Below are 24144 nucleotides of genomic sequence, written 5' to 3' on the forward strand. Positions count from 1 at the left end.
CGTTTGGTGGGGTCGACGTTGACCCGCTTTTCGAGAGAACAATCCGCCCAGGATCAAGGGTTTTTATTTGGAAACTTTCGACTACAAGAACACAGTGCCTGGGATGCCGAGATGGCTTAAGCCACAAATCGCAGACGTCGACTCTTCACAGCCCGCGTTCACCGTCGCGAACGGAGTCACGCTTCTCCCCACCGTCAACATCACGAGACAACTGGCCGTGTCAGATACAGTGTGTTGAGCTCGTCCAAGCCCTCGTGGGCCGATTGACTGACCGTCGAACTTCCTGGCGAACATGGCAAGGCCGCGGGGCCAGTCCACGGGCGAGGGGATGCGGACGCCGCACAGCGTGAGCCTGAAGGTGTTGAGGTTGGTGAGCCGTGCTGTTTGCTTTTGCGGAGGGTGGTCTCGCGCCCACGCGACGACACTGTGCTAACGCGAGGATTTTTGTATCGCATGCAGGCTGTCGAGACCGAGCTTGCAATACCAGTACACGCTCCCTGCGGTTGACGATGATGGCGAGAGCATACGGATAGATCCCAAAGCGTCTCTTTCCTACGCGGCCGATAATGCGGCGGATTCTTTCGTCATCTCGCCAGTCCTCACGCTGCCGGAGTCCTTCAGGTCTGCATATGTGGGCGAGGAGTTTGCGTGCACATTGTGTGCCAACAACGAACTGCTCCCGGACGATGCAAGCAAGAGTATAAGCGCAGTCAAAATCCTGGCCGAAATGCAGCTACCCATGGGTGAGACTGTAACGCTTGACATGGAGGATGGAGAAGCAGGCGCTGGTGACACGGAACCCTCAAAGGCGGGGGACACAATACAAAAGATTGTGCGATTAAACTTGAGCGAGCCCGGACAGCACGTCCTCGGAGTGACAGTCACGTATACGGAAACACAGCATGCTCCTGGAGGCGGGGGAGCCCATGGCGCGAGAGTAAGGACGTTCAGGAAACTGTACCAGTTTATTGCGCAACCTTTGATCAACGTGAAGACCAAGACGGGGGATCTCCCTGCTACAAAGGCGGGCAAGGCGCGGTACGCACTCGAGGCACAGCTGCAGAATCTTGCGGACCGAACCGTCTGTCTTGAAGTATGTTTGCCCAGCCTTTCTCTCTTTTCCTCTCTACCAGCCTAGTCGATGCATGTCTTCTTATGGGACATTGAAAGAGCTAACTAGATGTCACACAGGCAGTCAGCGTCGACCCGAAGGAGCCCTTCAAATGGCGCTCGCTGAATTGGGATGCCTTCAGCCCGACCAATGCGCCAGCACACGCCCCTATTCTGAATCCGAATGACACTTTACAAGTCGCATTTCTGCTCGAAGAGACGGCGGGCTCGAAACCAGCGCAGCTCGACGGTACGGACGACAAGGTGATACTCGGCCAGCTGAACATCCAGTGGCGGAGCGCGATGGGGGACCGAGGATCCCTCAGAACAAGCTGGCTGACGGGTCGACGGCGAGCACTGAAATGAAATGAGAGAAGATCAAGTAACGTGAAGCGAAGCGAAGTGCAGATCCAAGCTACGAATGCTTACAGTTCGCTGGCCCGGGACGTTGTCTCGGTTGGAGAATGCAAAGAGATTGTCTCTCTCAATTTCCCGGCGGGCGTGCGCGTGCATCGTCAATTCGGTATAAGGAGACTGAGATCTGCAGCTCTCGTCTCACAAGGATGCATGTTCACTAAACGACGTGGGACCTCGATAATTAGGAAGTTCTGCCCTCTGGAGAGACCAGATTCATCATGAGGAAAGATTATTGTAGACGTCACAGACACGCTTTGTCCTCAGATGCTGATCTTTGCCCTCTCGATTCGCGGCATGAATCATTGGAGGGGCGTCAGTCGCGGAAGCAAGATGAACTAGGCTTATTGGGTATACGTACACACCAAGCCCGTTGTCACCTTCCCTGCGAAAATGAAAATGCGATGTTCGGCTTCACGTTGTCCTTGCCTGAAACTCCTCTGCGCCGTCGCAGGCGATGGAGCGAAGGGCCAAACGAGCACAGGAAGCCAACCCAGCCCGAGAAATGGCCAATCCGAGCTCGCGCCGGGATATATGATACTTGTGGCGGGTCGATCCTGACGGACTGAACGTTCGTGCGGCAGGCGGCAAGTCCTTTTTTAGCCGGGAAACAAAGGCTGTGGAGCAGTGGACCAAGCGTGAACACGCTCCACCTTCAAAGGATTACAAAAACGATGGTCAGCCGAATATTTTGGTGGGTAAGCGACGGGTTGCGCTCATGCGCGGCTTTTGCTTTCGTGCCAAACTGTGTAGGGCTACCCCGTTCCTGCTATCACAAATAGAAGCACAGCATGGAGTGTTCCCCCACGAATGTACGGAGGTAGACGAAGCCAAATTTTTTCCTAAAAATAAAAATTCCAGGCACGATTCTGTTTTGTTTTCTATCCCATTATAATGATTATGCGCATTGCTGTGATAGCCAGCACTCGTCTGTTCATTTGCTGCTTCGACCCTCACGGCTCTGGTCGCAGCTGGAAAAGGGGGGGGGGGGGGGGGGAAGAGGGAGAATTGTACTAATGACATAGGCAGATGGATTCATCTGACTTGCTCTGTGAGATTCTACCCATCTGTTATCTCCAACAACCAACCGCGGCATAATGGTTCGTGCCTAGCGACGCTCTAAAATGTATTCTTGGAATACTATAAAGAACCCCGTCTTGGGCAGCCCCCTGGACTCGACAGATCTACAGTGCAGGAGTGAAACCTGGGGGTCTATGTACGTGATGCCGAAGCAGCAGCGACGGCAGTGAGAGAATAAGCACAGGGTGGAGGTATGGCCCGACTCAGCCCTCTCCACCCCTTTTCGGTTGTTCAGGTAGGGCAGCAGCAGCAGCAGCAGCAGTCCAGGCGGAGGACATCGGCCATGATGGCCAGCCCAGGGTTACGGGGGGCGGTGGAAGGGAAACTCCACAAAAGTGTATCTTTCTCGACCGCGGTAGGCGGGAGCCCTTGCATGATCTCGACAGGGAGCGCTGCTGGCGGCTGGCGCCGCGCCTGAGATTCTGCGTTTCGATCGCAACCGTGGCCCAAGCGGTAGTAGAACGTAACTAGGTTGGTAGTGCAGGAACGAAGCGAACAAGTAGTTACTGGAGCCAGGCTGGTCGGCGATCTTCGCCTTGCTGCCTTTTTGCCTAACACGAGGCGCTACCCTTCCCCCAAATGCTTCGGCCGTACTTATCACGACGACGAGGCGGGGAGGAGAAGGTCTGGAGCGTGCGGTTGATTTCGATGTTGAACGGGGGCGGGCACGGGGACCTGCAAAGGACGAGAAGCCGACGTTGGGCTTCCGGTCTGGTCTGAGTCTGGTCTGGCACCCGCCGCGTCGACGGACACAGGGGACGCGTTGACGACGTGAGCCCATTATCGGAGTCGCAACACAAAACAACGGGTCCCATTCTGGAGAGTTGGTCAGAGCGACGAAAAGGGGAAGGGGGGGGGGAGGAGGTGACGTGCCGGACGCGCTCTGCAGGCCCAGATGATCCAAAGCGGCAGGCTTCTGGAAAGCCTTTGAGAGAGGTGAACACGAAAAACAACGGGAGACAAGCTTGCACTAGTTACGACTCAACTGGGGCAAGGGTGTGGCCTGCTGAAAGACTGGGGGGCGAGTGCGCTCGGCCGGCCTTTGCTGAACCTTCCAAAGAGCACGTCGATAGTGCTGGGCTCAAGCATTCAGGTTGCAGCAGTGTCGCGCTGGAGCTGCTCTGCCCAGTCCCAAGGGACGCACGCACAGAAGAGAGCCGGGCCGGGCAGCGAACAAGGCAAGAAAAAGACGGCGAAAATAAGAACAGGCACGGTGAGTCACACAACAGAGCAGCGCTTGTGCACGCAGCGGCGGCGGCGGCGGCTCGTCTCCGTCCACGCTTCTTTCCGCTTTTTCTTCTCCTTCGTCCTCGTCCTCGTCCTCGTCCTCGTCCTCCTCTCTCTGCCGAGTGTAGCGAACGTTTCGCGTACAGAATGTGCTGCACGCGCGCGCCCCAACCGCGTTCTCTTCCCGGCCGCGGCAATCGCAAGCCCGTTCTGGAACAGAGGCAGACACCTGGCACTGTTTGTTATCATAATCATCGTCATTGCTATTATCATCGCCGCCACTCAGACGCGGGCATTCCAGGACTCACAGCGAATCGAGAGCCGAGATAGATAAGGGTTCGACAAAGGCAAGGGAGGGCTCAGGGCCGCCCGCGCACGGTGGTGGTGGTGATGGTGGTGATGGTGGTGTCGTGCGTGCGGCGTCCCTGGCTCCGGAGGCGCAGGAGGTGGGAGAAAACGGGGAACCCTTGCAGCATCTGCAGGCACCACGACGCCACCGCCTGCTTGCCCTGATGCCTGGGGAAGAACACGCAGATGGCCTGTTTCCGCCGCCGCGCACACATGCGACTTTTGCTGCTTTCCCATTTTCTTTTTCCCGTCCGACATCGATCGAATGTGACAGGTGGCTTTCTCGCACTCTTTTTTCACCAGCACTTCTGCATCAATGCTTCTTTTTTATTTTTTTTTTCCGTCGAAAGGCCTTGCTGCGGGCGAGCCGAGGACCGGAACGAGGCGAGCGCGACGCGCCTGGCCGTCCAACGCGTCTGGGCAAGGGGCCGCTGCCGTGCGAGGGGAGTTCCTCGGTACAGTGCAGGTACGGCAGGGAAGCGATGGGCGATGACGACGGTGATGGCGATGATTGTGATCCTGGTGGCGGTGACGATCATGATGATGATGACCACCGCGACGAGAACGGTCACGGCAGTCTTGATTTCCTCTCCCGTCAGGATATTCCCCATTTTGAGCCCACTGGCCGCTTGTGCTTTGTGCATCCCGTGTCTTCGTGCGCTTTACCCCCCTTGCAGTTGGTACTCTCTGCTCTCTACTCTTTCTCGTTCTCTTTCTCGCCCTGTACATATTCTGCCCGGTGCCCGCCTCGGCCGGTCGACACATACAGCGCGTAGTTCGCTATGCTCCCAAGCGATCTGAACCCAGGGCGATGATGCAACATATCCCCCCCCCATGACCCACTCGCTCTCTCCCGTTCATCCCAACCATACTTGTACGTGCGTGAACGAAGCCCCTGACATGGCTAGCGTCCAGCCTGCGCCCGCTTCTCTGTAGATCTCGCTACGGGCGTGTGTTTATGAAGGGACGGGGGTGCGCGGGTGGGTGGGTGTGTATGTGTGTCAGAGATTAGAGAGAGTAGCTTGGAAGCGTGTCTGTCTGTGTCTGCGTATGCGAGTATCGAGCATTGAGGAGCGAGCATCGCGCATCGCGCGTGGAGCAGAAACCCAGTGGAAGATTGTAGTTATCGGGCCCAAGGTGGCTCCAACGCACCTGTGCTCAGACCGCGTGACTAGCTCTCTCTCTCCCTCTCTCGCTCTCCCTCTCTCCCTCTCCCACACCCTCTTCAGCCAACGTGCTCGAACAACCTCGAAGCAGATTTTGGGGGGATTCTTCCCCACTGGATGCAGCCTAGCGCGGGCAAGGCGAACGGTGGGCCAGGCTGGCGCACTAGCTGGTTCGGGCATCGCAAAACACGAACGGGGCCTGGGTGGATTCTCTCTTTTTTTTTCCTTCTCGGCTAGACTCTGTGAGGAAACCCTCAGGCGGCGTTGGCGGGCGGCGGCAATTGACGTTGTGCTTCTGGCGTGTTTCTTGTATAGTGGCTTTGCGTGCATGTGGTGGGTGCGTGTTTATGTGTGTGGTTGTGTGTGTGTGTGTGTGTGTGTGTGTGTGCACAAGACCGTACTCTCTGTAAGTCCCATATGGATATCATTCTTTGCGCGTAGACGATCCGGTCGCCTCCCCTTCCAGCACTCTTGTTTCCCCTCCTTGCTGCTGTCAATCGCCTTCTTCTTCTTCCACGCTTCCCTCTCTTCTCTTCTCTTTTCCTTTCTTTCCTCGTTCCACTCGCCGCCCTCGCTCGCGCAAGCCTCCTTGTCGCAGGTGCTGCGCGTCTCTGCCGATCCGATTCATCTCAACGGTTGCGCACAGAGCCTGAACCAGCCTGCTCCTGGCCGGTGCGTGCGTGTGCTGTGCGTACGAGAAAGCGATAGTCGAAGTCGCAGTACCGTCGTCGCTTTGGCTTAGTGAGTTGAGCCCTGGCCGGACGCCCCATTCTTTTCCTTTCGCTACCAGACATGGCCAACTCCGGGCCTTTCCCATGATTCCACATGTACAGACGCCAACACAACACTCCCGACACATACACATACACCCTCTCTCGCTTCATACACATCTCCGTCCCTCCGTACCTCAATCCCTACCTCCACGTGCGCCCGCTCTCATTGCGCAACTGCTTCTTTCTTCCTCGTTTCTCCAGCACCATTCCTTATTTCCACCGCGCTTGTTCTCTGGCCTTCTGCGTTCTTTAGTGCTGCTCCTACCACCGCTCCTTCGTCGGCGACCCGCTCTCCTCACATATGTAAGCAGCTTCTATCTCCGCCATTGCATCGTCTTCTTCGCTCGCTTCTCCACTGTTACGGACGCACCGAAGTGATCCATATACGCCTACCTACCTGCATACGTACATCCATACCCGCGTTTCGAGTATATCTTATCCATCCAGCCGACAAACACGGCCTATCCCTGTGCTCCGCCGAAATTGCCTTCCAAGGAAATTCATATCCATCCTATTGTAAGTCAATCAGTACGGCACACTCGTCCATCTGCATGCCGTCACCGTCGCGGGCGAGCTGAACCCGGAACCTATTTCCACATCCCGCCGTCATTGCCTGTCTTCTACAAACACACTCGCATGTCCTCTCTCCTCTTGTTGCGCTCGCGCTCTCGGATAAAAAAAGGGAGGGCAGGAAAGAAAAAAGAATCACTTTGCAGTCCCAAAATTGACACAAGGCCCGGCATACAGCAGGCTTTTTTCTGTTTGGACGGCTGGAAGACGAGCGACTGGGCCAAGTCTGCTCAATTGTAGGGGAACTTCGATCACGTCCACGATCCTTCCGCAACCTTTTCCTCACATCGGGACCAGATCAGTCACGCGGCGAAAGTCGAGGCGCCGACGCGCGCACAGCCAAGGAAAGCAGCTGCATGCACATCTGCACTGTGCCGTGCCGTACCGTGCTGAAACGGGCCCTTGGGTGGGAACGTATGACACGCAAGGGGATTCGGCCAATCTCTCAAAGCGCATCCTTTCAAAGCCAGAGTCGCACGCGCACAACCGCGCACAAGGTCGCTGAGCCCACTGGTTGCCGAGCCCTCAACCGTTTTGTCGCAACGTCGCGCGAAAAGGAGAGAGGGATAGAGTGTGCGTGAGAGAGGCGAGAAAGGGAAGGCGAGAAAGTGAGAAGTGAGAGGGCACATGTACGCCATCCACGATTCACAGAGCACAACGCACGGGAAACCCAAAAGAAAACCGAGAGCGCATTCGTTTCTTGTTTAACGTGCCGACGGCGTGGACTGACTGACGCATTGACTAACTAACGAGGATAGGACATTCAATGCTTCGCTAAAAGAGCGCACAAAATTTACCATTACGCATTCATTCGCCGTCCATACGCGCTCAATTTACCCGGCGCGCACGCGCGAGCTCTGGCTTAACGTCCGTTCACAATCCTTCTCATTGTGCGGCAAACTGAGAGTCGAGTCGACGCTCTTATTTTGTTCGTCCTCGCTCCTTCTTCGTCTTCCCATCGAGCCCACACCAAAGACATGGCACCGAAGAGCGCGAGTTCAAAACGACAGCCCCCTGCTCCTTCACAACTGGCACATGAACAAAGCAGCCTACCGCTGGCAGACTACTTCTTTATCGCCGGCATAGAGTCGTCGCAGATTTACGACGAGAAACTAGCCCAGACACTGCAGCACGCACCTCCCCTCGAAGACACGATCCAGGAGCACAGCGTCCTCGACACAACCACCAATGGGCAGCAGTCACGCTCGTCAGGCGACGGACTGGGACTCAGCGGCTTGGAAGGCCGGCGAAAGAGTAATGGCACGGCACGCTTCAGCTACGAGAGGAGAAAGTCAATAGGCAGCCTCGTAGGCGCCGGTTCTGGGACAGCAAGCAACAGAAGCAGCGCGACCATCAAGCCAAGTGGAAACACGGACACCCTGTCAAACGGCGTCCAATTGGCGGACCAGGACAGTTCCGTGGGCGCTGGCGCCACGGCAGTGACTTCGCTGTCTGGCTTGTCCGACGAGGACTTTGACTCTGCTCTCAGAAAGTTTGCCTCAGAGCGAGACGAGTTCATGGAGGAGATGCATTTCAGTGCCGGCACTCTACCCCAGATGACGAAGCCGAAGCCGAGACCTCGTACGCAGAAGATTGTCAGCGAAGACGTGAGCGGGCTTCGGGGCGGCGTGGGAAGTCTCAGAAGGAAACTGTCGACTATGAACAGCATGAAGCGACAGCCGTCGGTCATGCGCCAATCTTCGATCCGCACCTCGAAGCGAATGAGCGGCTACAACTCGGTCATTCCCAACCCGCAGCCGTTTCAAGCGGATCCAAATATGCACCCTCTGAAAAGGAGGTACGAACCGGGACTGCTGGATCGGTACCCGCCCAAGGCAATGGTCGACGAGCTAAAGCGACGGAATCCTTTCCCTGATTACGTGCCCATGTTCGCGTTTCCGAACGACATCACGGTCGTTTCCTCGGACGAGCGGCCCCGATCGACGTGGCACGGCTTCTGCATGACCAACGCGGACGGCTCGAAACTGTACGGCGTGACGCTTATCATGTGGCTCCCGCTGAATCAGAAAGTCTCGGAGGAGTTGGAGCGGCAGTGCGAGGAGTGGCGCAAGGCGAACATGACCAATGAGGAGCGGGAGCTGGCGAGCAGCCTCGGCGAACGTCTGGCCATCGAGCGCGCGAAGCTATCGAGACTGCTGTCCCAGTTGCCCACCATTCCCTCCGGCTCGGAGGAGCGTGACCAGCTCGAAGACGACATCAGCGCCGTGGAGGAGAAGATCGGATTGATGACTGACTTGCTGAGACCCGTCCGCCACGGCGCTGCGTCGAAGATAGAGGGCCTCACAGATGGAGAGACGGGCCTGTGGATTCCACGTGCCTACGGCATCCTGGGCCGCGACGGGTCGCTGACGAGTTTCTGGAAGGAGTGGTTGCGGGCCGTTGCAGTGCCCATGACAAACGGCGCCATCCAGCGCGTGCCGGCCACGTCGCCCAAGGTTGGCTTGTGGCAGCCGCTCGAGCGATATGTTGTCAACCTGTGCGCCGAGGCACCGAGCCCGATTTCCTCGCTGACGCAGGTCGAGGTGCAAGTTCGCGAACTGCGCCTCTACGCTCGCAAGGAGGCCGTGAACGAACTGCCGGGCTCGCGCAACGTGGATCTGTACGCTCTGTTCCGCGCCTTGTCGATACCAAACATCATCATCCTTTTCGAGTATATGCTCGCCGAGTCACGCATCATCTTGCTGTCGTCTCACACGGCGATGCTGCACCTTGCCAGTCAGGCACTTTTGGCTCTTCTATACCCACTCAAGTGGACGGGCATTCTCGTACCCGTACTGCCGAACAGGCTCATCCAGACACTGGAGGCTCCTGTTCCGTACATTGTAGGCATCGAAAGACGGTATGAGGCCGACCTGCCGGATGATGACTTTGTGCTTGTTGATCTGGACTCGGACACGATCGAGAGCTTTGGTCCACCTCCTTCTTTGCCCAAGCAACAGCGACGCAAATTGACGACGCTGCTGCAGTGCGCCGCACCGCACCATCTTCGGTACGGTGTCGAAGTTGGGCCCCCACCGTACGCAAAGGAGACGTACCCTTGCGACGCCTTCTCGTCCGAATGCCCGTCCGTGTACACGCACCGAGCCCCATCTTCTACTCTTGCCACCCTCGTCAGCCTCAATTCGACGTCTTTCACGGACGTTGGCGCGCTTATGGCTTCGGCGCGAGGCCAGGTATTTAACGCGTTCCTTCAAGCCAAAGATCCGAACAGCCGTGGCTCCGACCACCGCCCGGCCACAAGCACGACGTCTGGCAACGGCAGGCTGGCGTCACCGCCTTCGCCACGACTGTCCCCAACGTCTGGCCAGTTTCAGGTGCCGGGAACGCCTATCTCACGCAACGACTCGGCGTTCGCCCTACAAGCGAGTCTGCGCGAGAAGCGCTCAGGTCACTTCGATGCCTCGTCCAGACGCAGCTCCTCCTTTGGCTTCGAGCGCATGCCGCCCGTGCGTCGCCCAAGCCAGCCCTGGATGGGCCATCTTCCCACGCCGTCGACATCAACGCTTGGCAGCGACTTTCGTTCAGGCTCCTCGTACGCGCCGTCTGTGTATGCGCAGTCCACGCTGGCAGCCTCGACCATTATGCCAGGCGTGCTTATGCAGCCGGTGCGTAACACGGATTCGACCCAGTGGGTCGAAGGTCACTGCTTAAACTGGAAGCTTCACGATAAGAATGGTATCTGTGCTGTCTGCGACGAAAAGTCCGACGAGGGCATTTACAAGTGTTCCGGTAAGTAGCCTTTTATTCAACGTCGTATGTCGAAGTAGATGCATATATTGATCCTTGACCCTCTAGGCTGTAGCGTAACGGCGCACGGCAGATGTCTGCAGCAGATCACAAACGTGTGCCCTTCGGCCTTCCGCCCTGAGCTCGTGCGCGCAGCCTTCGTGCGCTGCTTTGCGAGCCTACTGTACACATATCGGCGCTTCTTGCGGCCGGCCAAAGGAGAGCAGCGGGCCAACGGCATGCTGTTCAAATTCGACTTGGAAGGCTTTATCAAGAGTCTCCCTCACGATACGGCTGAGTACATGGCAACTCTACAAGACACGCAGGCATTCAACGAATTCATCCACGAAGTCGAGGTTACCAAACCAGACGACCCGGCCGTTCGCCTCTTCGACCAGATCATTATTTCCAAACGCAACCGTGGACGCACTTCGCTCTTTTCCAAAGCGAGTACGGACTTTTTGTCTGACAACTCGGAGCATATCTGGCGCACAGCGCAAGCAAACCCACCAAACGCACGCTTCCCGGGTGATTATAGACAGGTCATCAGTCGTATTCCGGCTAAGCTCGACCCGACCTTGATGAAGGAGCCGCGTGTCTTGCAGGGCGTTCCGCGCGTTCCTCTCGTCAAGGCCAAGAGAAAACCTATTGGATCGACGGCTGGCGTGGCGATGCAGAAGAACCCATGAGTGCAGCAAATGTCATTTGAGCACCATCTTTTGCTCACGCAACTCATCTCCGAATCTTCCGCAAGGTGCTCCCAACAAATACACACGTACATAGAGACACAAACACATGCACATGCACATAACTCTAACACACATGAAACCTCTCCGGGTACCTAAGCGTTTATCGCAAATCACTTTTTTTTTTCAATCTCTCCACTGCATTTGAGCGAACGGCGTTGGAGATGATGAAATTTAAACAAAAAATCCCTTACTTTCTACGTCTGATCTCGCATCGGCGATCAACACACGAGACGTACAGACACGCACACATATACATTTTCAGCTATTTACTGGCATGCAATTGTTTGATAAGCTTTTTATTTGGCGCGTGGGGTTATGCGTTGCGATAGATGCGCGCGGAAAGGCAAATACACTATACTTCAGGGCGTTTGGGCGTAACTGCAAAGTACCGGCTCGATCACCTGCAACTGAGATGTCTTGCAGCACATCGGGTCGAAGAGGAGCTTTGGCAGGCTGCCAAAGGGGATCCTCCACGGACTTCACAGTACGTGTAGATGTATTATTACAAGATCACCTTATGTAATTATGTATTGAATGCTCTATTGCTCAATCTGTCTAAACACGCTTCCCGAGCCCTCTCCCCTCCTGAAGTATCTTCACGTCACCTGCCTGAGTCGCAGCTCAATGTCTGGCTCCTTGCTCATTCAAGTCTATTCTGCCCAGACTGACGTCGTGACGCAAATCCTCACACAGCATGAGGAGGTCACACCTTTTTCTTTCGTCCCTGTCTGAGCATACTTGCGAACAGAGGCACTTTAGCAACTTTAATCCAGGCAACCCGTCGAAAAAAGGGAAATGTGTTTTGACACTCTGCCTGCGGCCCTTTTTTTTTTCTGTCTGAACCTTTCCATCTTTTTCTTTTTGTCGACCTTTCGTGCTGGCATGGAATTCAAGAACAACGGGCCGAGGACCGCACGCGCAGGGTGAGGTCAACGGCACGTTCGGGAAAATAAAAAGCTGCCCCCGGGCTGCTACGTCGACGGTTGCATTGCGACTCTGCAGTCGCGCCCGGAAAGTGGAAGAGCACGGAAGGCTGTCTCGTAGGGACAGCGAACGGGGGGAGGGCGGAGAATATTGACGCGGTGATGTAGGGACCCCAGGGGGCCAAGAAGGGGAGAGACGAAAAGAAAAGAAAACCCCTTTGAAATTCAGTGTCGCTACGACGTTGATGCGGCTCGTCTAAGCCTTCGACTTCTTCGCCGCCTTGGCGTTAACTTTCTCCTTCTCCTTCTTCTTCTTCGACGTCGTCGTCGACGACGTCTTCTTTGCGGCGATGGCCTTCTCGACTTCGACCTGCACTTCGTCGACTTCGGCGGGTGCGTCTGCGATTGCCTTCAGCGGTGCCTCCTCCTTCTGCTGAGCGCTCTTCGCGCCAGCATCAGCCTTGACCTCCTTCATCGGCACGTCGTCCACGCTCTTCAGAGCTGGTGGGACATACTCGTACCCCAGCGCCATCATCTCCTTCCTCTTCTTCTCTCTCTTTTCCTTCTCCTTGTCCACTTTGCCCTTCCAATACGCCCGGCCTTTGCTCTTTTCCATTTCCTTTCGTTCCAGCATCCCCCTCGGTATAACCTTGAATCTCTTGTTCGCACCTTTCCACATCTCGGGGTGTATTTGCTCGTCGGGCACGACGCGCACCTTGAGGATGTGCCCGAACATGAGGTAGTTGTTCATGGTACGTGCGACTATGTCTGCAACCTCGGATGACGCGAATTGAACGAAAGCGTAGTGCTTCGAGGAGCCGGTCTTCTTGTTACGAGCTAGTCGAAGGTTGAGAACCGTCCCAAACTGGGTAAAGTAGGAACGCATCTGTGGTTCGTAGAAACCGTGCGGAATTCGGCTGGTGCGATCGAGTTAACACATTTGCACGGCTTGAGATCGTACTTTGATGAGATGTACATACCCGACGTAGATGGTTCCCGGTCTGTCCTCCTCAGCGGCCTTTTCACTGGCCTTCTCGAGTGCCTTCTTGGACTTCTTGTCCATCTTCGCGTCTGGGATTTGATCAAGCGGCACACCTTCCTCCACATCGTCGCCTTCGCCTTCGTCACTGGAGAAGCCTGCTAGCAGGGCTGCCACGTCTTCTTCCTCGTCCTCAGAAGAAGGCAACGCAATCTTCTCCTCCTCTTCCGATGACGCCTTCCTCTTCGAGGCCATGTCTTTGGATTTCTTCGCTTCCTTCGAAGCGGCTTTCTCTTCCTTCTTGGCTTTCGTTTTGGATATGGTGGTAGGTGTGGGCTCAACAATCTCAACCTTCTTTGAGGTCCTTGCTTTCTTTTGCTTGGGGCTATCCCCAGCCGGCTCAACGACGGCCGCAGCCTCTTCCTCGATGAAGTCCGCAGCACGTTTTCGAGATCTTTTGGCGTCGGAAGCCGCCTTTAGCTTCTCGTTCACAGGCTTATCCTTTGTCTTCGCCTTGTCGTCGGATTTGAGCTTCTTTGTTGGACGGCCATCTTTGGTCGAAGCTGCATTATTTCATAAGTCAATGGTACAAAAGCGAGCAGAGCAGTCATACATTTGCGCTTCGGAGCGGATTCTTTTGACATTGTGGGACAATTGACATGCAGTCGTTCGAGTTTTTCAAGTCTTTTGGTGTGTAGAACGAAGCATTCATTTGTGGCAGGCTGGGGTGAAACTTTTTTTTTCCTGCGAGTTCGCTTATTTGCTGATCAAGAGCGCTTATCTTATCTTAGCGTTGATCTTGCCAGGTAAACTTAAGCACACTTCACTCTCTGACCAGCATCTCTCGTCTTGACCTTTCTCGTCCACTTCGCGACATGACAAAATTACTCAGGGCCTCTTGTAACTTCACGGTCCTGAAAATATCTATTGAGTCTTACCAGGGGCTTAAACTTTGCGCCAAACGCCCTCAACTTTGGTGTGTATGCCATGATCACACAAGGGACCCCCCTTCCCCCACATGTTCAAAACAACATCAACTGATGCATGAGGGGAAAACCCTTGTGGTCTGAGGCAAATGTTTGTGGCAATATCGCGCACGTCATCTGGGTAAGTTATCGTGATATGTATTTGCAGGACCTCTTCTCCCTAATTAGCTCGTTCCTGGTGCGTTCTCGACACCAAGATATGATGAACAAAAGGTAAAAGGGCCGATGGCAATTATTTCCAACACGCTTCAGGTTTTGCAAGGACATGGATCAACAGCGTCCCATGCCGGCTCCCTGAGGAGACTCGATCAGGTTAGGGTTTTTGGTACCAACACATACCGCTTACTCACCTATGTCTTCTCCATATCGCCAGGTTGGCATGGGAACTTTTGCGGTGTAGATAAAAAATGCCCGATTTGGAGCCACGGTCTTGAACGAGTGGGCCACGGCTAATGGCAAGGGCGTTCAAGCACGAATCTCTATGACCAAGCTACGAGATCGAGCGGAGGGGAGTTTGGCCGGACTGCATGTTGGCTTTTTCATGAAGCCGTTGCCGTGTGCCAGATGCGGATCAAAAATTAAAAACTGAAAAGATCTGATCAACGAATATACTCCGCCTATGCGCTTCTTTGAATCTTTGACTGGTCAAGAAACTGATGGCTATACAACAGGTCACGAGTTGTGCGAGAAACTGCCAACCATGTCGCAATCCTCCGTCAGTTCAATAATCAGTGGAGAAGCATCGAGGCCTTTATTCACCGAGGCGAACGCCTTGTCATTTGCAAAGGGCGTTATTCCGCCTCTCCTTATTTCACCTCGTTTCGATGAATGGAAAGCAACAAAGAGAAGGTTTGACAGCAGCATTCACAACTCCTCACGTCCAATCTCACCGCCTGCCCCTAAACGTCCGAGGCTTGACCCGCAGATTCAAAGTCACCAGAATTATGCACATTCCACAAACATAAAGTCCAGATATCCTAGATCAGAGCATATCACAGTGGGCCGAGACAAGGCTCGTTACCCTGTCAACTCAGCTCCAAGCATGCGCACCCGTTATTCGCGTTCGGAGTCTTTTGATGCGCAATTAAGTCAGCTAGGATACGATGCTGCACATCGGCCGTCGCCATACGGTCCACTGAAAGCGAGTCTTCGGCGTGAAGACCTGGTAACGAACCCGTCAGCACCAAGACAAAGCAGCAGGCCAATACCGACGGCACCGAAAGCGATGCTGAAATATCAGACGTTTCAACAGACTGAGCAAATGTACACAGCACGTGATCCGCAAAGTTGGCATCCTCCACGACCGAATGCACATGCGCCGCCAGCATCACTCATAGTCAAGCCTAGAGTCAGTACGCGGGACGATGGTCACTCATCTTTGAGTTCACCCGTATTCGAAAACAAAAGTTTCTCCAATGTGGCAGCAATACTTGGGGATTCACTTTCTTCTCTAGATGCACTCCACTCTTCAGGCCATGCATCATCGAATGGCGCGGCAACACCGTCCGAGATATCTTCTGTAGCACCATCTAGCGGAAAGTGTATCAATTGTCGGTTCCCGCTTACTAATAACCCAACGTTGTTCTGCAACGAGTGCCAGAGGAGTTTTCATGAACAATGCAAGAAGGATTCAATCCATTCTGCCCTTGGGTGGACATGTTTGAGATGTGTAAAGAGAGAGGCTAGGAAACTTCGCACGACCAAAGGGCCAGGTGCTGCTGCTGGCAGCAACACAGCCGCTTGTAATCCTCTGTACCCGTCTCAGTCATACGAAAAAACCCCTAAGCCAGATGGGGTAGCTCAGAATCAAGATACCAAGCAGGCTTCGGAAAACTCGAGAACAAATGTTTCGTCGACGTTAGAAAGGAGTTGGGATGCAACGCGCCATATACCACATGAAGAGCGAAATACTTGCTATGAACTTGTTCCCACGCCTTCGAGCAATATGCCGACGCAAGCTCGGGCAAGGCCCTCATTACCTTTTCCAGAAAGGCCAGTGTTGTTGCGTGATGCAGAAATCAAGCCTGGCGGTAATGCCTTTGTCAACGGCATTCGATTCCGCGATTGGAGCAATGCTCCTACATCCTCTCCTGTCCGACAGCTGGGAATTGCACATCTGCCGTCTCGACCTGCTTCAAAGGGCTCGGAGACAGAAGCCTCGATGGATCTGAGCGATGATCTGACTGAGTTTCCTCAGAGTGAGTTAATCACTTCAACACCATTGTCAAAATTCAAAATAGATGCGGCTGCAAAACCGGGTGAAGGCCATGGAGAATCAAAGACGCAGTCAAGTCCGGTTGAATCACAGACGACTATACGTTCGCTGGAAAGGTCTACTGCTTACCCTGTCTCGTCTGGAATACAGTGCGAACAATTACCTGGCGGCCCAGCGCTTTTCGAGTCAACGCAGATCAGTTCAAGTAGTGGACCTCGTGCCGATGGAACGTCGCCAAGCAATGAGAGAAAGCTACCACAGGACGTGAAGCTTAAGCAAAAGACAGCCTCAAGTCTAGAGCAACACGAACATGACGCGGATCTTAAGTTCAAGCCTACAGGGGTTCGTGGCTGGAGTCGTCATTTCGAGCTTGCGGGGTGCGAGAGCCCTTTTCAAGACGGCGGATTTCGAAATGAGAAGCTCAATCACTGCGAAGATTTGTACAAGCTCTTTGGAAAATGTCCATGGGATCTGGTCGATCATACTCTGCGTCCTAGGAGATATTGTATCAAACTCCTCAGAGCGTTGTCGAATCTAAAGACAATACTCAATCGCTTCGACAATGCGAATCAATGCCTTGCAACGCTCGAGAAATTCATTGAGGAACGTCAAGAGAGGAATAAGTCTGCGAGATTGGTGCCTCTGAACATGACAAGCGGGGATGTGGAGGCTTTTATTGTTGCTGTCGGGCAACGGCCCATAAAGCATATTGCAGTTGCTGACGGCTTTGGTGAAAACGATATCCACCACGCAAAAGAGCCTGCGAAGAAATTGACGGAAACCTTACCTGATACGCCAGAGCAGCAGGATAGGTTGAAACGAAATAATCATATGTCGAGACAATCAGCTGCCGCACGAAAAACTGTTGTGTCGAACGAAGCTCATTCTATAAGCGAAGGAAAACCGTCGAGTGAAGAAATTACTGGTTCACTTCCCTTGACAGACAAAAATATACGAGAAGCACAAGGTAGACCAGCAAAGGATAAAGCGGATGCTAACAATCCATCATCACTGATTGAGCCGCATGTTTCAGAGATTTCCGACTATTCAGAAACAAGATATGCCCATCTCATCAAAGGCAAAGCTGGTGAACGAACTATTCTACTTCATGAAGTTGAGCAGTATTTAAACGAGGCAGTATCTCAATGGGCCGCCCTTAAAGGCAGACTCCAAGAGCTCGAGCCCGAGGCCCGCGAACTATACTTGAGTCTCCGGGCACTAGGAGACGGACACTCTCCCGTAGAAAGGTCAAAATGGCTCCACAATGCTATTGTGTGGGCGTTCGGCCAACTCAGGTCGAAGGATGAAAAGTATTTTCATGAAATTCCGCTGCAAAATCGAGGCCCTTTAACGAACACGCCAGGATGGCGACATGAAAATGGCGATCATCGTCTTTTCGAAGGGCAGCTACTCACTAGACAGCAAATGGATCACGTTCATGGTGGGAATGCTGATATATTAATTACAGGAACTTCGCAGTCTGCTCAAGGCGTCCTACCTACAGCGTCTGAAAAGTTGACTGGCATTGACAGCAAAGACAATAACGAACAGGGTTACGTCAACGAAAATGTGACTCCAACGAAGCCAGGCGATGTGGCTACGAGGAGAAGGAGCTCCTCCCCTGTAGAGGAAAAGCGCAATTCTGAATTCCGCAGGGATTCCTGCTCGAGGATTGAGTCATTCGGAAGACTTACGACACAGAATGAGGCTCGCACGAACGAAGTATCATTTCAACTGATTAAGAACGTTCCATTGGCCGACACTGCTGAGCACAACCGTGAAGCAGGAGATCTTTCCGAATCAAGCGAGCTCTCAGACCTGGAAAAATCGCCTGAAGCGCCCGACGAGCTTTTGAATGGGGAAAATCCAGCCAAAGTATTCGAGCGCGAGGCATCTAAGAATACACGTAAGCTAAGCGATGGCGAAGATCGACCATCGCAGTCGTCAGAGCCCAATCAAACGACAACTCGGCATGCTAGTAAACCAATTAAGTTGGTCACTGATTTCACTTTCCGAGAATTACTTTTGCTTGCTTTGTACATTGAACCAAGACGTATGCACGGCGATAATGTGGATCTACCTCGAATGACGTCCAAGGCCATATTCGAATTTGTTCAAAGGATGTTCCCCCAGCTCAGCCACCTTAAGAATCAGTCTCATATTGATAGCTTTTACAACAGCCTTGCGGCACAGTGCTCTACGCATGTTTCAAGAGGTGTTCTTGCTAAATCAACACAAATTGACCATTCTAACAAGAAGACGTACACTGTCTATTACGCTGACACTTCGTCTGGCAAATTTTTGAGTCCTACGCATCTGGCGCTTTTACGAGAAAGATGGCTTCAACATCTTGCAGAACACCCACACGTTCTTAGAAATGAGGGCGGCTTATCGCCACGTAAACGTGGCCTTGAAGGTCTAGACACTATTCAGTCGAGGAGTCTGCAACGAGAAGAATCACCGGCAACGAAATCGCAAACAACAACATTAGCGTCAACATGGAAATCGCCCAAATCATCAAAAAGTCAACTGGGATTGCGAGCTGCACGCAAGAATAATATGCTGGCTCTTCGGTCGATGAAAACGTCCATAGAAGATCCGCCGCTGACAACAAGAACCACCCTTTCTGCCTCAAGAATGAAGATTCCAGATTCACAGGAAACCGCTCGCCAAAGAGATCAAGGCTTGTTTGTATTATCCACGTTCTCAAGCTATGTTAACACAGACGATGAAGAATTGTCGCTATTAAAGGCGTTACCCGTGAGTAAACCTGAAAAGGATGAGCCTCGTCCTTTCAGTCCGGATCCGCTTGACGAGTTGCTGGAAACATCGAAAAAAGCAAATGCTGAAGAACAGGATCTTTTGGACTTGTTGCCAACGATATGTGCACAAGAGGCCGCTAGCGACGCCGCGAAATTAGCCCAAAAGAATTTTGAAGTCAAAGACTTTTTCGCACATTGGCCTGAACATCATTCTAGCCATGTGTTGCTGGATTCAGTAGGCAAATTGAAGGAAATAGGAACAAGGCCAAATAGGCGACAAATGCTTGGTCTTCCGTATCGGCGTCCGAACGCAATCACGGTCTATCGTCCATATGGAGAGCAAAGCCAACTGCGTGTAATCCCCTCCAACGCTGTGTCACTCGAATCTATTTCTTCGGACGCAGGTTCATCGAGGAAGAATAGCTCTCCGCGGAAGCGGAGAAGAGTGCGAGACGACAGCAATATCTATGCAGCAGATATTGATGTCACAGCTCTTGAAGTCACAGCAAGCGCTCCTGAAAAGCAAGTAGATACATGGCAGGAGGCACTAGGTCTTCCGCAGGAGCTTGTGCCTGGATTTGTGACCGATTTAACGTCTAGAAAAGGGAAAAGGCTTGTTTTGGAGGTGCCCAGTGCTGTGAGAGGGAAGTCGAGGAATTGGTTCAAGGCGTTGCTCCCTGACGGATAGATCTTCCATATTAAAACTTGGACAATCAAGTTTGTAGTCTGCATTAGTATCAATCATGGAGAATTTCGGAATTTCGTGTGGCCGAGGCCCAGCATAAGCAACGAACTAGTCAAAACGTAATGAAGTCGGATTGTCGAGGGAAAGTATGCAAAGAAATGCGAGGATGCGTGGTTGATTTCAAAAGCGCAATTTTGCATCCTCTGAAAGCCTGGCAATATGCATTCCGCTCAAGGAGAAAGATTATCCTCACTCTTGGTCTAGAATGTAGCCCAGAAATCCGTCCAAAAAATCTTTCCCAAGGCGACAAAGGTAGGATCGCCAGGTGGAAGCTGCTGTACACCAAGCCAACCAGCAATGCCCTTCTCTCGGTTAATCTGCCATACTGGATTTGTGAAACCACCCCACATCAACGTTCCTGGAGGAGTTCCAGTATTGGGAATACCCTTTGTGAACAGACAGCCACCTAAACCATAGTTAACGCCAGGCATACCGACCTCACCACCGGTCATCGGCGCGAAGATGAGCGACCATGCTTCAAGGCCCTTTTGAGCTGCCGAACCTTCCTCCAGCTGCGGCGAGAATAAGGCCGAAATCATCTCTTTGCTAAGCAGTTTCGGGCTGTCACTCAACAGATCTGCTTGTACGGCAAGATAGTGGTCCGTGGTCAGGGCCAGGCCAGAACCGCCATGCTCGTCCTTTGGCATATCGCCAAACGGGGCGGAGACAGGCTCCAACCCCCCCTCTGCAGTGCGATTTGCGCACTCGAGCAGGTTCGCTTTCAGCTCCGGGTGTTCGCTGAGGTTGAACGTCGGATATGGCGCAGGAGCACCCACTGGCTTGAAGATGTTGTCCACAAAGTATTGTTCAAGGGTGATGTTGTTATTCAACCGGCGAACAAGCTGCCCTGCCCAGTCCAGACCAGGTCCGTAGACCCATCCTTCTCCCGGGTGGAAGGCCAGGGGATTAGAGTAGCACTCGGCGACCGTGCCCGAGATGGGATACGATTCAGACTCCCCAAGACCATTTTGATTCCGATATGCCACGATCAACGGGGACAAGGCCCCGTAGGCCAACCCACTAGAGTGGGTGAGAAGCTGCCTGATGGTTATAGGCTTGTTCGGCGGGCTGAGCTTCAGCGTCTTGCCTTCATCGTCCGAGCTGACAACTTCTAGTTTACTGAGTTCCGGCAGGACGTTGAACACGCTGTCGTCGAGACCTATCAGGCCGCGATCGACGCACTGCAGAGCGGCAATGCTCGTGATCAACTTGGTGCATGAGGCCACTTTCATCACCGCGTCCCCTTTGAGCGGCGGTGCATCCGGCGCGATACCCATTCGCCCAAACGTCTTGCTGTATATTTTCTTGCCTAACAGAAGGGTAAGCTGAACAGCATGGCATCTTCATGTCCGCAAATCGTACCATTTTTATCTACACCGGCGAGAATAGCTGCATGTAGCTTACTTGAAGAAGGGTCGGTTGCCTCCGCAAAGGCTTTCTCTGCTGCCGCCAAGGTCATATTACGGGCATATAATGATTCTTCAATTAGAATAGTATATACGTCTACGTCAATGTCTACGTAAACAAATGCAACGGGCGGAACGGGGCGTTGTGTTTAAATCAACAAAGAATCGCTACACGCTATCCAGCTCATTCCTGTACCTCGGAGTCAAGCTTTCTCGACTTCTCATCTTTCGAATGTTCGGTGCCTAGAAGTGGGGGGCAGTGAATGGGGTATGAATTAGCCGGTGTCCTGCCACGCTGCACCATGTGGGGAAAGGCACCTTATGTCAGCCGGGTTAGATTCGTGAGGTTTCTGGGACTTTCCGCGCAAACGTTCGGCGACGTCAAAGTCCCAAGCCGCAACTATAAATGACGCAATGAAGTGATCGACTGCGCAAGGCAGACGTGCCAGACAACCCAATTTGACAGCAGAGAAATGGATATTCACGTGATCTTCCCCTTGTACCACACGCCCGTCGACATACGCGAAGATGGTCTAGAGAATTTTCAAGCTACTCGTAACGAAATCAAGCGCGCTCTCATATATACACCATAGTCCTTGCTTTGACTCATGCAATTCACGTCGCAGCGTTCTCTTCATATGCTCGCGCTACCAATGCTCCCCATGACTTCGAAGTGATCAACTTCGCTTCCGTCCTCAAATTGCACTCTAAGTGCTGGCGCCAGATCCCTTGATATCCCCAAGAGTCGCTCTTCCGCGTCGCCGTTCTCTTCATGCTCGAGTTCCGATCTCGAGATGCAGAGGACCTTGAGCTTAGGGTACAGTTCCGCACAGTGAGGAATGAAATCATCAAGCTCCTCGACGAGTCTTGGCGCGTACTCGTTAATTTTGAGCTCCTCTAGGTTCGGTGGCAAGACGTCCCTGAGCCTGTGATAGCCGCCAACGTCATCTTCGTCCCAGCCGATCAGTGCCGACGCTGGCGCATCAAGTTTTTTCAAAGCAGTAAAAGTCTTTAGTTCTTCCCCCAGAGGTGGCACTAGGCCGTCGTCACGCTCGGGCCAGGAGTCATAGTGCTTTCGAGTGTCCAAACGCAACCTTTTCATGGTATCCTTATGCATGGCCAGGTTGCTGCGTAGCAATGGAAAGTTGATTTCGACCCAGCCGACGCTGAGTCCCGCCCAGTCGCAGTCGAAGCTTTCCACGGCTTTGCACGCGCTCAGCATTTGGGAGAGACCTATTGGACAGATGGACGACCGGATAAAGCTCAAGTCGGTCACATTGGATGTTCCGGCTGGACAGTCGAAATCTTGGTACAAGTCATCTTCCGGCTCAAAGCATGCCATGCCTACGACACGCCGGAGATTCGGTAGATGAAAGAACGGTGCGATGGACGACAGACGGAATCCACCTTGGCCGCCTTCCAGACGGGCAGTCACGGCATGCAAGGTGGTCAAATTCTGAAGTATGGCTTGCTCCTTTATTTTAGGAAACAAACTTGATAGAACCAGATGGTCGAGAACAAATCGTGGCTGCTCGTCTTTTGTCGTCGGGTTCTCCAAGTGCAACAGCTTGAGATTCGTCGACAAGGCGATAAGAAGCGCTGCGTGCGTCTCCTCGCGTGTCCAAACATCGTCATGGCTTGGGGACGCATTCAGATGAAGGTATTTTCGTGCGGCTGACACGAACAGTTCTTTATCATCCTCGTGTAGGGTCGCGTTGTACTTTTCCTTCGCCCATTCAGTCCAGCTCTTGATGTCCCAGAAGTTATCGTTCTGGACAGGGTCACACAGCGCAACAATCTCGACCTTGCTTGCTAGCTCAGGTCTTTTGATCAGTGTTCTCACTGCAGATTGGATTTTCGATGGTTCCGAGTACATATGATGGGAAACTTGGCGGTAGAGCAAAGGAAGAGATATGCGATAGATCCGCTTCGATGTCAGAATGCAGTGGTAAAGGGTAGCTTGATCAGCGTACGAAAGGACCTTCAACGCCAGTTCATCCGGTAGGTCGTCCATGGACTGACGGAACTTCGTCTTGGAGTCAGGACTCATGGTGTCAGCCCCTCCTTTTTGACGACGTGAGCACAGTTTCTTGTTTCGAACTGCATCGACGGCAATAAAACTAACCTGAAGGTGATTATACTTCTGCACGGACAGGGTGAACCAAGGGGACAGGCTCGACTGGTGGGGGGTTATGCTGGTGTTGTTCCCGGTATGCGCACACAACGCTGTTAAAAAAACCCCCGAACTGACAAGGCTCAAATCGTGCAGTCGCCAAGTTGGTTTGGCACAGAACACACAATGGAGCTGAGTATCAGAACGAGATCATCACTTTCTCATGGGAGCTGATACTCCTGCGATTGCTCGTCTTCGTGCCTCGACGTGCCTAGGAGACGACTTGCGATGGCGTATGTGCAGCAGATGGTGTTATAGGGACTGATCAGCCCTGTCTGCTGGATCTGTGGCGCGGTAGCAGAGCGGATAAATAAAGAAAAATATGAGGGTTAGCCCGTCAAAGCAAGAATTTGCCACCTTAAGCAATGGCGGCCAGGCCGAGGAGACCCCTCCGACTGGTATCGACAGTGACCTTGGGAGGCTGAAGAATGCGAGGGGAAATCTGCATGTTTTTGAACATGGAATTTTCAAAGACCCATCCAGACCCTGTCTCACGTGCCTTGACTCACCTCACGGACGTCAGTCCGCGACCTCCTTCGACCAATCCTTGAGAATTCGTTGGCGTGAGCCATTGAAGCATCATTTTGCAGGACGCAGGGACATTGGATGATCGTTGACGTATACGGTTGTCCTTCGTATCGGATGAACAGGCTTGAAGAAACCTCAAAGCCACATGAGTATGGACAGCTACGTCATCGCGCCACTGATCCGCTCGCACAAGGGCTACCCGGACTGTGGCAACTTCACTCGCGGTGACAGCTTTTTTCTTTT

The 24144-nt window shown here is 53.2% G+C and overlaps 6 protein-coding genes across 8 annotated transcripts; 3 read left to right on the plus strand and 3 right to left on the minus strand.

Moving 5' to 3' along the window:
• Positions 1 to 86: 86 nt before the first annotated feature.
• Positions 87 to 2429, plus strand: PV09_03680 (uncharacterized protein). Its single transcript, XM_016356906.1, has 3 exons — positions 87 to 366; positions 460 to 1093; positions 1192 to 2429. The coding sequence occupies exons 1-3, from the start codon at positions 293 to 295 to the stop codon at positions 1474 to 1476; spliced, it is 993 nt and encodes a 330-aa protein (XP_016214995.1). The 5' UTR covers positions 87 to 292; the 3' UTR covers positions 1477 to 2429.
• A 3743-nt stretch (positions 2430 to 6172) lies between these two features.
• On the plus strand, positions 6173 to 11746 carry PV09_03681. Of its 3 annotated transcripts, none has more exons than XM_016356908.1 (3): positions 6173 to 7317; positions 7447 to 10438; positions 10505 to 11746. In XM_016356908.1, the coding sequence occupies exons 2-3, from the start codon at positions 7666 to 7668 to the stop codon at positions 11122 to 11124; spliced, it is 3393 nt and encodes a 1130-aa protein (XP_016214997.1). In that variant the 5' UTR covers positions 6173 to 7317; positions 7447 to 7665; the 3' UTR covers positions 11125 to 11746. The 3 variants fall into 3 exon arrangements, with proteins under 3 accessions (XP_016214997.1, XP_016214998.1, XP_016214996.1); XM_016356909.1 differs by having other exon boundaries at positions 6173 to 6634; XM_016356907.1 differs by having other exon boundaries at positions 6173 to 10438.
• Positions 11747 to 12051: 305 nt separating this feature from the next.
• PV09_03682 (uncharacterized protein) lies at positions 12052 to 13803 on the minus strand. Its single transcript, XM_016356910.1, has 3 exons — positions 13700 to 13803; positions 13088 to 13649; positions 12052 to 13024 (listed from the first exon to the last, which is right to left on the minus strand). The coding sequence occupies exons 1-3, from the start codon at positions 13728 to 13730 to the stop codon at positions 12364 to 12366; spliced, it is 1254 nt and encodes a 417-aa protein (XP_016214999.1). The 5' UTR covers positions 13731 to 13803; the 3' UTR covers positions 12052 to 12363.
• A 137-nt stretch (positions 13804 to 13940) lies between these two features.
• On the plus strand, positions 13941 to 19907 carry PV09_03683 (uncharacterized protein). The gene is made up of 2 exons (XM_016356911.1): positions 13941 to 14193; positions 14744 to 19907. Exon 2 carries the CDS (start codon positions 14773 to 14775, stop codon positions 19735 to 19737), a length of 4965 nt encoding a protein of 1654 aa, XP_016215000.1. The 5' UTR covers positions 13941 to 14193; positions 14744 to 14772; the 3' UTR covers positions 19738 to 19907.
• Positions 19855 to 21460, minus strand: PV09_03684 (uncharacterized protein). The gene is made up of 2 exons (XM_016356912.1): positions 21157 to 21460; positions 19855 to 21103 (listed from the first exon to the last, which is right to left on the minus strand). The coding sequence occupies exons 1-2, from the start codon at positions 21251 to 21253 to the stop codon at positions 19995 to 19997; spliced, it is 1206 nt and encodes a 401-aa protein (XP_016215001.1). The 5' UTR covers positions 21254 to 21460; the 3' UTR covers positions 19855 to 19994.
• A 131-nt stretch (positions 21461 to 21591) lies between these two features.
• Positions 21592 to 23991, minus strand: PV09_03685 (uncharacterized protein). Its single transcript, XM_016356913.1, has 2 exons — positions 23326 to 23991; positions 21592 to 23264 (listed from the first exon to the last, which is right to left on the minus strand). Exon 2 carries the CDS (start codon positions 23248 to 23250, stop codon positions 21835 to 21837), a length of 1416 nt encoding a protein of 471 aa, XP_016215002.1. The 5' UTR covers positions 23251 to 23264; positions 23326 to 23991; the 3' UTR covers positions 21592 to 21834.
• Positions 23992 to 24144: the final 153 nt, after the last annotated feature.

The sequence above is a fragment of the Verruconis gallopava genome, assembly GCF_000836295.1.
Source record: "Verruconis gallopava strain CBS 43764 unplaced genomic scaffold supercont1.10, whole genome shotgun sequence".
Lineage (NCBI taxonomy): Eukaryota > Fungi > Ascomycota > Dothideomycetes > Venturiales > Sympoventuriaceae > Verruconis > Verruconis gallopava.